Here is a 13,649-nt window from a genome sequence, read left to right as displayed (position 1 = left end):
AAAATCATCTTCTCAACAGTGACACTCAGACTCCTCTAAATACATGTCTGCATGTGTCAAGAAACCCAACCATATAGTTCTTCAATGAATACATCAAGTAAAACTTAATCTCACTCTTCCCCAACAAACCGATCGTGCACAGCAAGACTAAAATTTGCTCACCCTCCATGCAGAGATCTGGGGCAGTCATGTTGACGTCCTGACACATGTAACCAGCTGGACAGATGGTGCAGTTATCCTGACCGTAGTTAGGCTGGTATGTTCCGATCGGACAGCCCTCAGCAAACTCCGCCCCTTGAACGCAGAAATGGCCTGGCGGGCACAGGAAACCTTCGCTGGCGTTGGTGGGTGTGGCTATGGTACTCCCTCCAGTACACACGTAGCTGTGCAGTAACACGATTTATAGCAACGTTATTCTTATTTTTGGTTTGTTACTAAAAGTATGGAGGACTAACCTACACATGCAGAATTCTGCACAGTTACTCTTGTAACTTTTGTTTGTTTGTTTGTTTGTTTGCTTAACGCCCAGCCGACCACGAAGGGCCATATCAGGGCGGTGCTGCTTTGACATATAACGTGCGCCACACACAAGACAGAAGTCGCAGCACAGGCTTCATTGTAACTTTTACACAACCAAGTTGAAAGATATAAAAGGATACATACAACGCCACAACTCAACTACAAAACAAGAAAAACTCATAAATGAAACCTGACAATACGTTACTCACCCGGGATCACAAAGAGGAGCGCTCGTACTCTTTGTGAAGGCCTGGACATTGCAGTAGCGCCCTCTAGGGCATGGCTCACAATCATCAGGGCGCGTGACTTCCATCTGCGTGGAGAAAGTTCCGATGGGGCAAGGGAATGGGTAGGCTGTGCCGTTGGTGCAGTAGTAGCCTATGGGGCATCGGTCGTTGCCTGTGAACGTTGTGTTGTCTGTGTAGTTCACCTGGTGACGAGAATCAAGGATGAGTAACTGAGCATGGCAGCAGAAAGACATGCTACACAATCAACATTTATCTTCCAGCCCTTGAGGACAGAGACTTGGCCCAGGCCGAAGACCCTCCAAGACAAGCTGCACGGTCCAGTGGAGGCTCTGCAAAAGACCACCAGCTTCATATCCAGAGCTGGACTCCAAATGTAAAGGCGATCGACAAGAAGAAAGAAAACATTTATCTGTTATTTGCAAGTACAGACTGGAACCTGCAATGAAAGGCCATCCTTAGTACAGGGCACAAGTGTCCCTAAATTGCAGGTGGCTTTTCATGACAGGTAATCTTGGTCAAAATAATACACAAGGGACAACATAAGGTGACTGTTATTGGGAAGTGTCCTGTCATCAGAGGGGCCTTTGTAAATGTAAAGTCTCTTTCAAAGACAAATCAGTATCAAGCCAAAAGTCACGGTTTGTTTCACATGAGAAGTAGTCATACTTGATGGAAAGCTGCATTATACCCAAAAGATGTACATGTGTAATGCCTTGAAGTAATGATCAGCTAAGTGTACGTCCAAGCAGCCCAGAACTGACAACTTGCGTAAACTGAGCTAACCCAATAAAAACATGTCGTGCTCATACAAAATAAGCTTGCTGACCGAAAGATGTCAATAAGGACATACACTTCACCCACAAAGTATCAAAGCCAGCAAAGCACTTTCAGTTACAGTGGTACCTGCCATGAAAGGACACCCTTGGGACCAACCAAAAGTGTCCCTACATTGCAGGTGGCCTTTCATGACAGGTATACTTTGGTAGAGATAATATAAAAAGGGACAAGAGAAGGTGTCCTTTTAAGGGAGGTGTCCTCTCATGGGAGGGTCCACACATCGCAGGTACTGCTGTAGCAGCGTTTGGATCCAAGAAATGTCCACTTACATTGTGACTGATTGGCGTGGGTGACATGGCACCGCCCGTACAGTAGTAACCAGCCCAGCACTCGCCGCTAGTTTCGTTCAGACCGTCTCTCTCGCAGAAGCTGCCAGCCGGACAATCCGTGCAGTTTTCCATGGCCGAGTAGTACTGGTCAGGGCCAAACGTTCCAGCTGGACAGGGGAAGGACTGGGCTGCCGACGTTCCGGCCGGGCAGTAAAACCCTGTGGGGCAAGGGTCAGGGTTGACCACTGGACCACCTGTCGACATGAAAGTTTTGATGAAGATCGGGGGAATCTGTGACATAATATGCACTGAGAAATGTGTGTGACAGCATTAGAGTGTGTTTTGTACTAAGCTGCTTTATCAGCAAGTTTAAAGGAATGCCCGCAATCATGCAAATTATCAGTAAAATTTTTTGCTTTCTCAGTGTAATAACACTATGTACTTTCTACTGTCCAACCTCTTTCAAGCAAAACTGCACTATGCATACTTCTGCAAGAAAACAAAAGAAAACAAATGCCACTTGGCAAAAGCTGATGAAAACAAAGTGGTTAGTACAAAAAGGTCATTTGCTTCCATTATGTTCTTGAGGAAAAAGGATAGGAAGGTTCATGCATGCAAGGTCAAATAAATATAAAAAGAAAATCAAAAGAAAAAAAAGAAAATAACCAATTACTATACTGTACCACATATGCCTGGAGTATCACAACTCCTGTGCACATTTATGTCTCGACTGATATGAAATACACATGATTTCACTATTTCTAACCTGTGTGCTTTGAATATAAAAAAAGCTTCCTTTCATTCTAAAGAAAAAAATGTCTTATTTGATGAGAACACAACCAATGTGCTGTGTCCTCAGCAAACTGAATGATGAAATGATGCAGAATGACAGTGTTCAGTAAAATATATTTGTGACGTAAAAAGCAGGGATTCAGCGATGAAATTGGATAGTGGCAAACGTGTATGCAACAGTGAACTGTGCCAGTAAATATGCTACCCCCCGCGGGTTAGGGGGAAGAATTTACCCGATGCTCCCCAGCATGTCGTAAGAGGCGACTAACGGATTCTGTTTCTCCTTTTACCCTTGTTAAGTGTTTTTTGTATAGAATATAGTCAATGTTTGTAAAGATTTTAGTCAAGCAGTATGTAAGAAATATTAAGTCCTTTGTACTGGAAACTTGCATTCTCCCAGTGAGGTCATATATTGTACTACGTTGCAAGCCCCTGGAGCAATTTTTTGATTAGTGCTTTTGTGAACAAGAAACAATTAACAAGTGGCTCTATCCCATCTCCCCCCCATTCCCCGTCGCGATATAACCTTCGTGGTTGAAAACGACGTTAAACACCAAATAAAGAAAGAAAGAAAGTAAATATGCTGTGACTGTTGGTGGCATCAATCCATATTACATGCACATGAAAACCACAAACAAAGTCAGACAATGACACACTGACATGCAGGAAAATGCTGAAGCAGAAACGTGAATGTATTATGATCTATAGTAAGCTGTCAATATTAAACAAAACAACAAAACTGACGAACAAACTAACAACCACAGTACAAGAAAATAGCAAAGTAACTTGGGGAAATTATTCAATAAAAGCAGATTAACAAAAGCATAATAAAAATATCATACAAGTACTGGTTCGTCCAAAGCTACAAACACACAAAGCAAAACATATAGGATTGAAAAAAAGTTCACTGCGTCTGTTTGATACTGTGCTGACAGTACAACAAGCCATGCAAAGCATACATCTAAAAGTTCACTGCGTCTGTTTGATACTGTGCTGTCAGTACAACAAGCCATGCAAAGCATACATCTAAAAGTTCAAATATTCGCTACAATGCTTTCCAGTGTTGATTGAATGCTGAAGCTTTACCAGACACTCTTAGCAGAAATCTGTGACAAATCACTCGTACCATAACCACAGAAAACATCTAAAAATGAATTTTTCAAAAGATGGGAGAGGAAAAGAAGGAAGGAGTAAGAATACGGGATAATCCTACTAAAACTTATGTCAGGGATTAGCCAAGGGGAATCAGGATGCACGCACACATTTCATTCTGTAATGTAGACATGATTTAAATATAACAGTCTAGAGACATAGTGCTTGCTGCCTGTGCGAGTCGAGAAAATGTTCCCTCTTTATCTTTGCTGCGCTAGCCGCAAAACCCCTCCGAGCGGAGGTCTTTCTAGACACATCAAACGTAGGGTGATAATGGAACCCCCCTTTTTATTATATGATTATATGAAGTCTTATATCGCGCGCGTATCTCCAGACTCGGACTCAAGGCGCAGGGATCTATTTATGCCGTTTGAGATGGAATTTTTTACACAATACATCATGCATTCACATCGACCAGCAGATCGCAGCCATTTCGGCGCATATCCTACTTTACACGGCCTATTATTCCAAGTCACACGGGTATTTTGGTGGACATTTTTTATCTATGCCTATACAATTTTGCCAGGAAAGACCCTTTTGTCAATCGTGGGATCTTTAACGTGCACATCCGAATGTAGTGTACACGAAGGGACCTCGGTTTTTCGTCTCATCCGAAAGACTAGCACTTGAACCCACCACCTAGGTTAGGAAAGGGGGGAGAAAATTGCTAACGCCCTGACCCAGGGTCGAACTCCCAACCTCTCGCTTCCGAGCGCAAGTGCGTTACCACTCGGCCACCCAGTCTAAGATCCCTCCCCTCCAATTTAAGACCCCGGGCTCCCCTTCAGTTTAAGACTCCTCAATCCCATCCCCACGCCCCCTTTTAAGGCCTTGATTTGTCTGATTTTCTGTCCATAAGCTCTTTTAGTTTACCTCCGTTTTAAGACTCGCTCCTTGATTTGTCTGATTTTCTGTCCATAAGCTCTTTTAGTTTACCTCCGTTTTAAGACTCGCTCCTTGGTTTTCTGAGATTTTGGGAGTTCTCAGAAGGGGGTTCCACTGTAACACAGGGAGTAAGGGAAAGGTAGACTGCGGCTTCTGTCCTACTGTGTAGACGGGCGTTGTGGCGGGGTGGTAAGACGTAGGCCTCTTAATCGGAAGGTCGCGAGTTCAAATCCCGGCTGCGGCCGCCTGGTGGGTTAAGTGTGGAGAGTTTTCCAATCTCCCAGGTCAACTTATGTGCAGACCTGCTAGTGGCTTATCCCCCTTTGTGTGCACACGCAAGCACAAGACCAAGTGCGCACGGAAAAGATCCTGTAATCCATGTCAGAGTTCGGTGGGTTATAGAAACACGAAAATACCCAGCATGCTTCCTCCAAAAGCGGCGTATGGCTGCCTAAGTGGCGGGGTAAAAACGGTCACACGTAAAATTCCACTCGTGCAATAACACGTGTATACGTGAGAGTTTCAGCCCACGCACGCAGAAGAAGAAGAAGAAGTCCTACTGTGTAGGGATGTATGGATGTAGGGATATTCGAGGAAACTGGAATGAGGCTGACTATTCTTGGACTTTGGACAAACCTCTGGAAAGAAAACTCCAAAACTAACAACAAAGCTTCCCCCGAAAACGGCGTATAGATGCCTAAATGGCAGGGTAAAAACGACCATACACGTAAAAACCATGGGAGTTTTACCCCATGAAGAACAACAACAAAGCTTGTCCGTTTTGAAGATTTTTTTTCTAACGAGGGCAACAGGGCTAAACAGAAAAAGAGCAGAGACAGGTATAAAGGGGCACACTAGCAGAAGTGAGCAATGTGAGAGTTTAGACTGGGGCGGGTGAGAGAATTAACACACTGTATGTGCACAACACTACAATCAAAGCACAACCGTGCGGACTGTACCATTGATAATTGTGACGTTGCCTGCAGAGAGAATCACACCATCGTATGATGAATGAACAGCTCGGCTGACATCATTATACAGATCAACATCAAAAGAGAAACATATCCAGTGCATGACTTCCATCATCCAGAAAAATTAATTTAGCTGCAAATTAACTGTTGGCTATTTGTCTTGGTTGGCGACAGGTTATTTAACAAATAAATTGCATGACTTTCATCACCGAGGTAGACAGCAATGTTTTACATACACATTTTTCATGAAGGACATGGTTAAGATTTCTACACTGTAGACTTGCTATGCGGTTTTAGCTCATTTCCTATACAGCTCGCTCAATCGAGTCAATGCCAATTCAACAGTGACCCTGAGCACCTGTCCCAATGTAACCAAACTGTATAACCAAACTGAAAGACTGGCAACACCAAAGAACTGCATTTTTCTGTTAGCTATCATTCCGTAATTTAGTGCTTAACAATTCATCCTTCAAATATGCTGACCTCATCTCATGAAAGAAAATGGAACCCCGTTACCACTGGCTATCCAGCCCAAAATCTTTGTTCATCTGAAATGTGTCCAGAAAATATAAAGTGACCACAAAATCTAACTGACCTGCGTAGGGATCGCAGTAATAGCTAGGAGGACAAACGTCACAGTTGTCAGCGTTGGAGCTCAGCTGGAAGGTTCCGTTGGGGCAGTGTTGAGGTATGATACTGCCCACAGCGCAGTAGTGACCGGGCCAGCACGGATACTCTACAGGTGTGGGTGTGTACTGACCACCTGGGCAGTAGTAGCCTGCGCTGCACTGGGAAGTCACATCTGTGTTTCCGTAACCTGCAGGGAGAAACATCACATTCAATTCAATTCAATTCAATAAAACTTTATTGTCTGAATGTAACAAACAGAAATTTTTCTTTTGGCTTGTGTATAACATCACACAAAAACACACTCTCATAACACTTAGGCACATAAAAGTACACATCAATACACACATAACATATGTGAGTGCAGGAATCTTTCAAGTGACTTTGTGTGAACTTTTCTCAGTTTCTTTCATTTGCAATTCCAGTTGTAACAAGTGTTGACCTTAACCGGGTCAATAAGCCGCCCTTGGTAATATGGGGGCGGGACACGGAGACAGAGAGACAGACAGACAAAATGTAAAATAATGTATAAATTATAATAAAACAAGTTGTGTAAGACGAAATTACTATAATTAGTCAAGCTGTCGAACTCACAGAATGAAACTGAACGCACTGGTTTTTTTCACAATGACCGTAGTCCGCTGCTCGTGCAAAAGGCAGTGAAATTAACGCGGTAGTGGTTGCGCTGTGCTGCATAGCACGCTTTTCTGTACCTCTCTTCGTTTTAACTTTCTGAGCGTGTTTTTAATCCAAACATATCATATCTATATGTTTTTTTAATCTGGAACCAACAAGGAATAAGATGAAATTGTTTTTATATCGATTTCGAAAATTTAATTTTAATCATAATTTTTATCTTTTTTAATTTTAAGAGCTTGTTTTTAATCCGAATATAACATATTTATATGTTTTTGGAATCAGAAAATGATGAAGAATAAGATGAACGTAATTTTGGATCGTTTTATACAAAAATAATTTTAATTACAATTTTCGGATTTTTAATGACCAAAGTCATTAATTAATTTTTAAGCCTCCAAGCTGAAATGCAATACCAAAGTCCGGCCTTTGTCGAAGATTGCTTGGCCAAAATTTCAATAAATTTTAATGAAAAATGAGGGTGTGACAGTGCCGCCTCAACTTTTACAAAAAGCCGGATATGACGTCATCAGAGACATTTATCCAAAAAATGAAATTTTTTTTCGGGATATCATACCCAGGAACTCTCATGTCAAATTTCATAAAGATCGGTCCAGTAGTTTACTCTGAATCGCTCTACAAACACACACACACACACACACACACACACACACACACACACACACACTCGGACACACACACCATGACCCTCATCTCAATTCCCCCTCTACGTTAAAACATTTAGTCAAAACTTGACTAAATGTAAAAAATAAAAAAAATAAAAGTAAATAAATAATTTTTAGAAAAAATTAATTACAAAAAATTAATTGAATAAATTAAGAAATAATTTTTAAAAAAAATTGACCGAGCTCTTTACACGTGGTGACATGGTAGACAAACAAACACCTGAAACCCGGACAAACAGGCAGAGCAAATCCAGTAAGCACCCTTTACAAGGCGGCTTAATAATCCAACGCATGTTCGCATGCTGTCAGAGATCGAACGAGACCCGAAGGGAAGTAACTCATTTCCAAAGTAAATGACGTACACACTTTTGCGTCACTTCACCTTCACAGTACCAATGATATTACTCAGGAACGGCCCATACTTTCTAAAGAAATATTCAACATAAAAAGTATCCTTCTACACAACCCACGCCATCCAAATAGAAACAAGAAAGGGAGGTAACTCATTCCATAAAAACCATGTAATTAGGAATTGAATATATATTGTGACACTCTCAAATGCTTTTGAGGCCACCCCGGGCGAAGCTGGGCCCTGAATCTCAACTATCTTCTAAAACGTTCCTAAGGAAGGGAGATAACTCAAATCAAAGTTATTTTTCATCAAACTGAGTATGTTGATGGAAATACTCTTACACTGTCTGATTCTTATAGAATATATAGAGTCGAAGTGAGAAACAAAATGCTAGTAATAACATAAGACCAAAACATTATTTGGCAAACGAGTCCGTACCACGGAACCACACACACCAATAAAACAAACTCCACTGTAACCGCCCAACGAAGCATCCAAATATCGGAGCACGTAAAATGAAATTGAACAAAAGCATGGCGGCTGCCAAACCAAAACACTGATCTAAAAATATAGATCAGTGAACCAAAAAGGGGAAAGGGAAGTAACCTGCGGGAATTCCCGCACACCTATTAGTATGTCAGTGGGTTTCGTCCCCTGGCTCGGTTTGTAAAAGCGTTAAAAGCTAATATCTTCCGTTTGACTACCGTTATGAATGTAATTTTTTGCATACACCCGTCTAACCCTATTCCTTACAATTTCACGAAATTTTAGCTTAATTGACCCAGAGATACAAGTCAAAACATCGCCCGCCAGCCTCAAACAAACAAACAAACACACACTTTTGAACAGAACAAAAGCATACCCTGACAGTCACATGTACAAACTTTCCCACAGTTTTCACACAAAAAACACACTTTTGAACAGAACAAAAGCATACCCTGACAGTCACATGTACAAACTTTCCCACAGTTTTCACATAAAACAAAACTTTTTCAACAGAACAAAAGCATACCCTGACAGTCACATGTACAAACTTTCCCACAGTTTTCACATAAAACAAAACTTTTTCAACAGAACAAAAGCATACCCTGACAGTAGAAGCCAGCGCTACAGTTCTGACAGTCGACGTCAGCCAGGTTGTTAGGACTGGCGGCAAAGGTCCCAGGCGAACACTCCACGGGAACAGCAGTGCCCTCTACACAATAGTGACCGGCTGGGCAGTCGAACTGATTGGGGATGCTGCTTGTGTCGTTACAGTAGTACCCCGCAGTGCAGTTACCTGGCAAGCGTTGTCAAAACTCAACTTAGAGAGTGTGATTTGTTATGTTTCATCTTGTCCACAAATTTAACAAATTAAAAACATAACCTCTCCTGTTCTTACAGTTAATTGAATTGTTCAATATCTGATAAACAAAGGGAAGTAAGCACTTTAAATGCATACGACATGTGGAATAGAGTAGGTGAGAGTTATTCAGAACCATTCTCCTTGCATCTGAGAGAATAACAAGCATTGAAATGAACAAGCAACTTTCATCCTCAATTGAATTGTTCAAATGTTGGGAGTTCTTGTCGTATTAGACCGTCTACTTAGTGTGGCATACACAAATGTACGAGACCCATATGACTGTGTCGATATTGCTATCATGTGATCGTCACATGATACATATTAATAGACTGTGAACTACGTCACTATTATGTGTGTGAATGTACGCGCGAGACATGCGCAGTGTTGTACGATGTTACCGCCAAGATGGCCTAGAAGCCAAACAATAAAGTGAAGCCATTATCTCTTCAACTGTTACTGCAGTGTCCGTTTCTGTACATGGAACCCGGAGCGAATGCGTCCATAAACATTCAACGAACACAAACACAAAACGATACATGGTGTCAGAAGTGGGGTAATCATTTCTTTTCAATGCCTTGTTCAAGGGTTTTGGATCTATGCACAACCTAGCCTGACCATTGGGCTTCAACGTCACAACTACGCTGCTAATCCAATCAGTTGGTGTGTTCACCGGAACGAGGACCCCTAACTCAAGCAGACGATCAATTTCTGCTTTGACCTTCTCTTTGACAGCTATGGGCCACTGACGACATGGAAGCTTCACTGGAGGAACCGATGGGTCTGTTTCAAACGTTAGCTTTCCGTCCAGAGCCCCAACCTCCCCTTTGAATACGTCATCAAACCCTGTGAGAACATGCTTATCCCCTGTGCCTATGGCTGAAATGTTCTCGACATTGACCGTGATCAACTGCATGTGTTGGCTTGCTCTACAGCCCAAGATATCCTTCACTTTGGCGTTCACTACCACAAAGCGCACTTTGTAGCTTTTGCCGTTCTTTGGATTGACCACAGGCAGAATACGCTCACCTAGAGGAGTTACTGGTCTTTTGTCATACATCAACAAGCGTTTGTTGCTTTTGGTCAGCTTTGTCAACGCTACGTCTCCCGTCACAGTCTTGTACGTCTCTACGGACAAACTGTTGATAGTGGCTCCACTGTCAAGTTGCAACGATGTCGTCACTCTGTCATGTCCAACAAGCATTTTTGCATGCACAGATTTATCAACATCATCAACAGACAAAACATGTTCATCATCATTTTCACTCATCGTCAGAACAAAATGACCATCATCATCATCACTCTCTTCATCAGACATTTCATGCACTTGCCTATCTGAGCTTTGTTTGCACTGACGAGCAAAATGGTTTTTCTTTTTGCAACGATTGCAAGTCTTGCCATATGCGAAACAGTGTTCCTTGCCTTTCTTGTGCGATTTGCCACAATACACACACGCTTTCACACCACTGTCTCTTTCGCCCATACCTCTACCATCATGACGATCATGCTTCGACTTCGGGGTAGCACCCTTGTCCTTCTGACTGTTTGTCTTTTTTCTCACATGCACACCGACACGATGTAGGGCTTCATCACCAGCCATACTCTTGGCCTGCTGGGCTGCTGCCTCACTCACTCTGCAGATCTCAATGCACTTTTTCAAAGTTAGACCTGACTCTTGCAAGAGTTTTTCCCGAACCGTGTCATCTGACAGTCCAATAACGACTTGATCGCGTAGCATCCTTTCTTCGAATGTCTTGAAGTTACAGGAGCTAGCTAGTTGTCGGAGTGCTCCGATGTACGTGTCGATCGTTTCCCCCTTCTCTTGCTTTCGCTGGTGAAACTTGTAAGTCTCGTAGACTTCTGATGTCTCCCCCACACAGTAGGCTTCGAACAAGGGAATTATCTTCGTAATTTTGTCCTTGTCGTCTGCAGCCTCGAAAGGCAAACCTTCGAACACGTCCCTTGCACCATCACTGAGACAAGTCTTGAATACTGCGGCCCGATACTTCTCATCCTGAGAATCAAGACGCGATGCTAGTTCGTATGTCTCCCACGACCGCTTGAACTTGCGCCAAGTCGCCTCCAAACCTTGTGCTGAAAGCTCAAGTCTCTGAGGTAACGGAACTTTGACGGTTACCGACCTCGGCTGCGCTGCTACTCCGTCTTCTGCCATGATGATTCTGACACCATGTATCGTTTTGTGTTTGTGTTCGTTGAATGTTTATGGACGCATTCGCTCCGGGTTCCATGTACAGAAACGGACACTGCAGTAACAGTTGAAGAGATAATGGCTTCACTTTATTGTTTGGCTTCTAGGCCATGTGCATGACACAGTTCATTAAAGTGTTTGCACATCTGCAATCATACCAGTTTCCATTAGTGCACTGTCCTGAAAGAGCCAACAAGATGTCTGTAGACTGCGTAAGTTTTCTTGGCAGAGCTGCTGCTGACACAGTCCAATCAACAAATATCCCTTAGGCGGGTTGTCGCGACATATGTCGCCCTACTTTACGTATACTGTCACCTGGTTATCACGACATATGTCGCGCTACTGGCTTAGTCTGTTTGGTCGGTTCCGATTACCTCCCATGGATGCGAAAACCTATATGATTGTTTTTCTTTATTTTTCTCTCTGTTAATTCACCAATGGCTATGTAACATGACTGTTACAGAATTGCACCAGTGTAAGGGTTAAGTCATTGCCTTGTATGACTTCCTTTTTTGTTTCAATGTATTTGTGAGTGTGGAAGAGACGCTTTGACGCTCTAATGTCACAAGCTTTTGAAGTCCTTCAGACAAAGGGAATAATATTTACAGAAGAAATAAACACAACCATATATCTGCAAGCACATACACACACACACACACACACACACACACACACACACACACACACACACACACACACACACACACACACACACACAGAAACAGACACACACTCTCTCTCTCTCTCTTGTGGAACTGTGGAAGAGAGAGAGGCAATTAAATATTATTCATGTACTGTTGAATACAGACAGAGCTGAAATATCAGTATATGCAGTCACAAATGACATCATTGAACAACTATATACCCAAACAAACTAACTTACCGGTTGGCAGAGTCAGAGCAGGCGTCTGGCAGTACTTCCCTCCATCGCAGGCTGTGGGCTTCAAGGAGCCGACTGGACAGTAGTAGCCGATGGGACAGATGCCACCACTGGTCATCAGGAAGTCTGGACACACGCAGTCCCACGTTGGGGTGCAGGTGTCGTTGGAATACAGGCCCCTGAAATCACAAAGAATGATACAGTTGTAAGTTTTCTAAACTTGAGGGGGGGGGGGGGTGGATATAAGCTATACACTCAACTCCTGCAACACATACCCCCCCCACACACACACACACTAACATGCACACACACACACACACACACATTCACAATCACATAGCATGCCTGTCCTTTTGCAACCCCCAGTTCCTCTAGTGACAAATCTCATCCCAACCATGCCTGTTACACAATCTCTTTTTCAAAATACCTATACCAAATCCTGATGGAAAAAAAAATGTCTTTCAAAATTCCGATGCAAGCATCACCATACGGATCAATTATTGACAAACACTAAAGAAACTCACGAGGCAGTCCCATTAACGGTGGTCAGATTGCCAGTGTCGTAAGGTCGACCGGTACTGGCTTTGCCCGCACAGAAGAAGCCAGCTTCACAGAGACCGGTGGGCTGCACATTGCCGAACCCAGCACAGTAGTAGCCTGGGGTGCAGTCTGTGCAGTCCGTCATGTTGCCTGCACCTGTGAGGAGAGATGAAACAGTTCTTGAAACATTTCTGAAATGCAGTCTGTGTATATGATGCTAAGGTTTGTGAGTAAGGTGTGGTTCATGATGTCGACATGCGTGTCAGTCTGGAGTACTTTGGAGGTTTTAAATACTTCGTACGTTTTTATGTTTTTTGTTGTTTTGGGTTGTTTTCATATGTTGTTTGGTTGTTTAAGATTAGACGAACCACACTTTTCCATCCATTGTTGAATTGTAGGTCTTATGATCACTTATGTACCATTTCATCACGCTTTCCTGCAAAGCAAGTAATCTACCCTGGTTAATAACAGAAGTGGAATAACACACAATAATCCAACAGGTGATAGTCCACACAGAAAAGAAGCCTCTTAGTCCAAAATAATCCGGGAGCGTAGCAGAAACACAGCCGGTCTGACACGCGCGAAAAAAGAAAGAGGACGCGCCACCTACATCCTGTAAGGGGGAAGCACTCGGACAGTGCTTGGGATCCACGGTGGCGCATGGTTATGGGAGATAATTGTACCCACTCAGCGTTTTGTCCAAT

General features: G+C 42.9%; 1 protein-coding gene across 1 annotated transcript in view; it reads right to left on the bottom strand.

Annotated features, from left to right (window-relative positions):
* The window catches only part of LOC138958004 (uncharacterized), a 292,556-nt gene that overhangs the window by 108,122 nt on the left and 170,785 nt on the right, over positions 1-13,649 (bottom strand). Inside the window, exons 77-84 of the mRNA XM_070329034.1 lie at positions 12,930-13,101; positions 12,409-12,584; positions 9,062-9,253; positions 6,269-6,490; positions 5,662-5,682; positions 1,874-2,127; positions 729-949; positions 163-383 (exon numbers count right to left, since the gene is read on the bottom strand). Of these exons, the coding sequence (XP_070185135.1) occupies positions 163-383; positions 729-949; positions 1,874-2,127; positions 5,662-5,682; positions 6,269-6,490; positions 9,062-9,253; positions 12,409-12,584; positions 12,930-13,101 (1,479 nt within the window). The remainder of the gene's footprint in view (positions 1-162; positions 384-728; positions 950-1,873; positions 2,128-5,661; positions 5,683-6,268; positions 6,491-9,061; positions 9,254-12,408; positions 12,585-12,929; positions 13,102-13,649) is intronic.

The sequence above is a fragment of the Littorina saxatilis genome, linkage group LG1 (genome assembly GCF_037325665.1).
Source record: "Littorina saxatilis isolate snail1 linkage group LG1, US_GU_Lsax_2.0, whole genome shotgun sequence".
In the NCBI taxonomy this organism is placed as follows: domain Eukaryota; kingdom Metazoa; phylum Mollusca; class Gastropoda; order Littorinimorpha; family Littorinidae; genus Littorina; species Littorina saxatilis.
The sequence above is the reverse complement of the archived record's forward strand: the minus strand, read 5'-3'. Positions and strand labels throughout refer to the sequence as shown.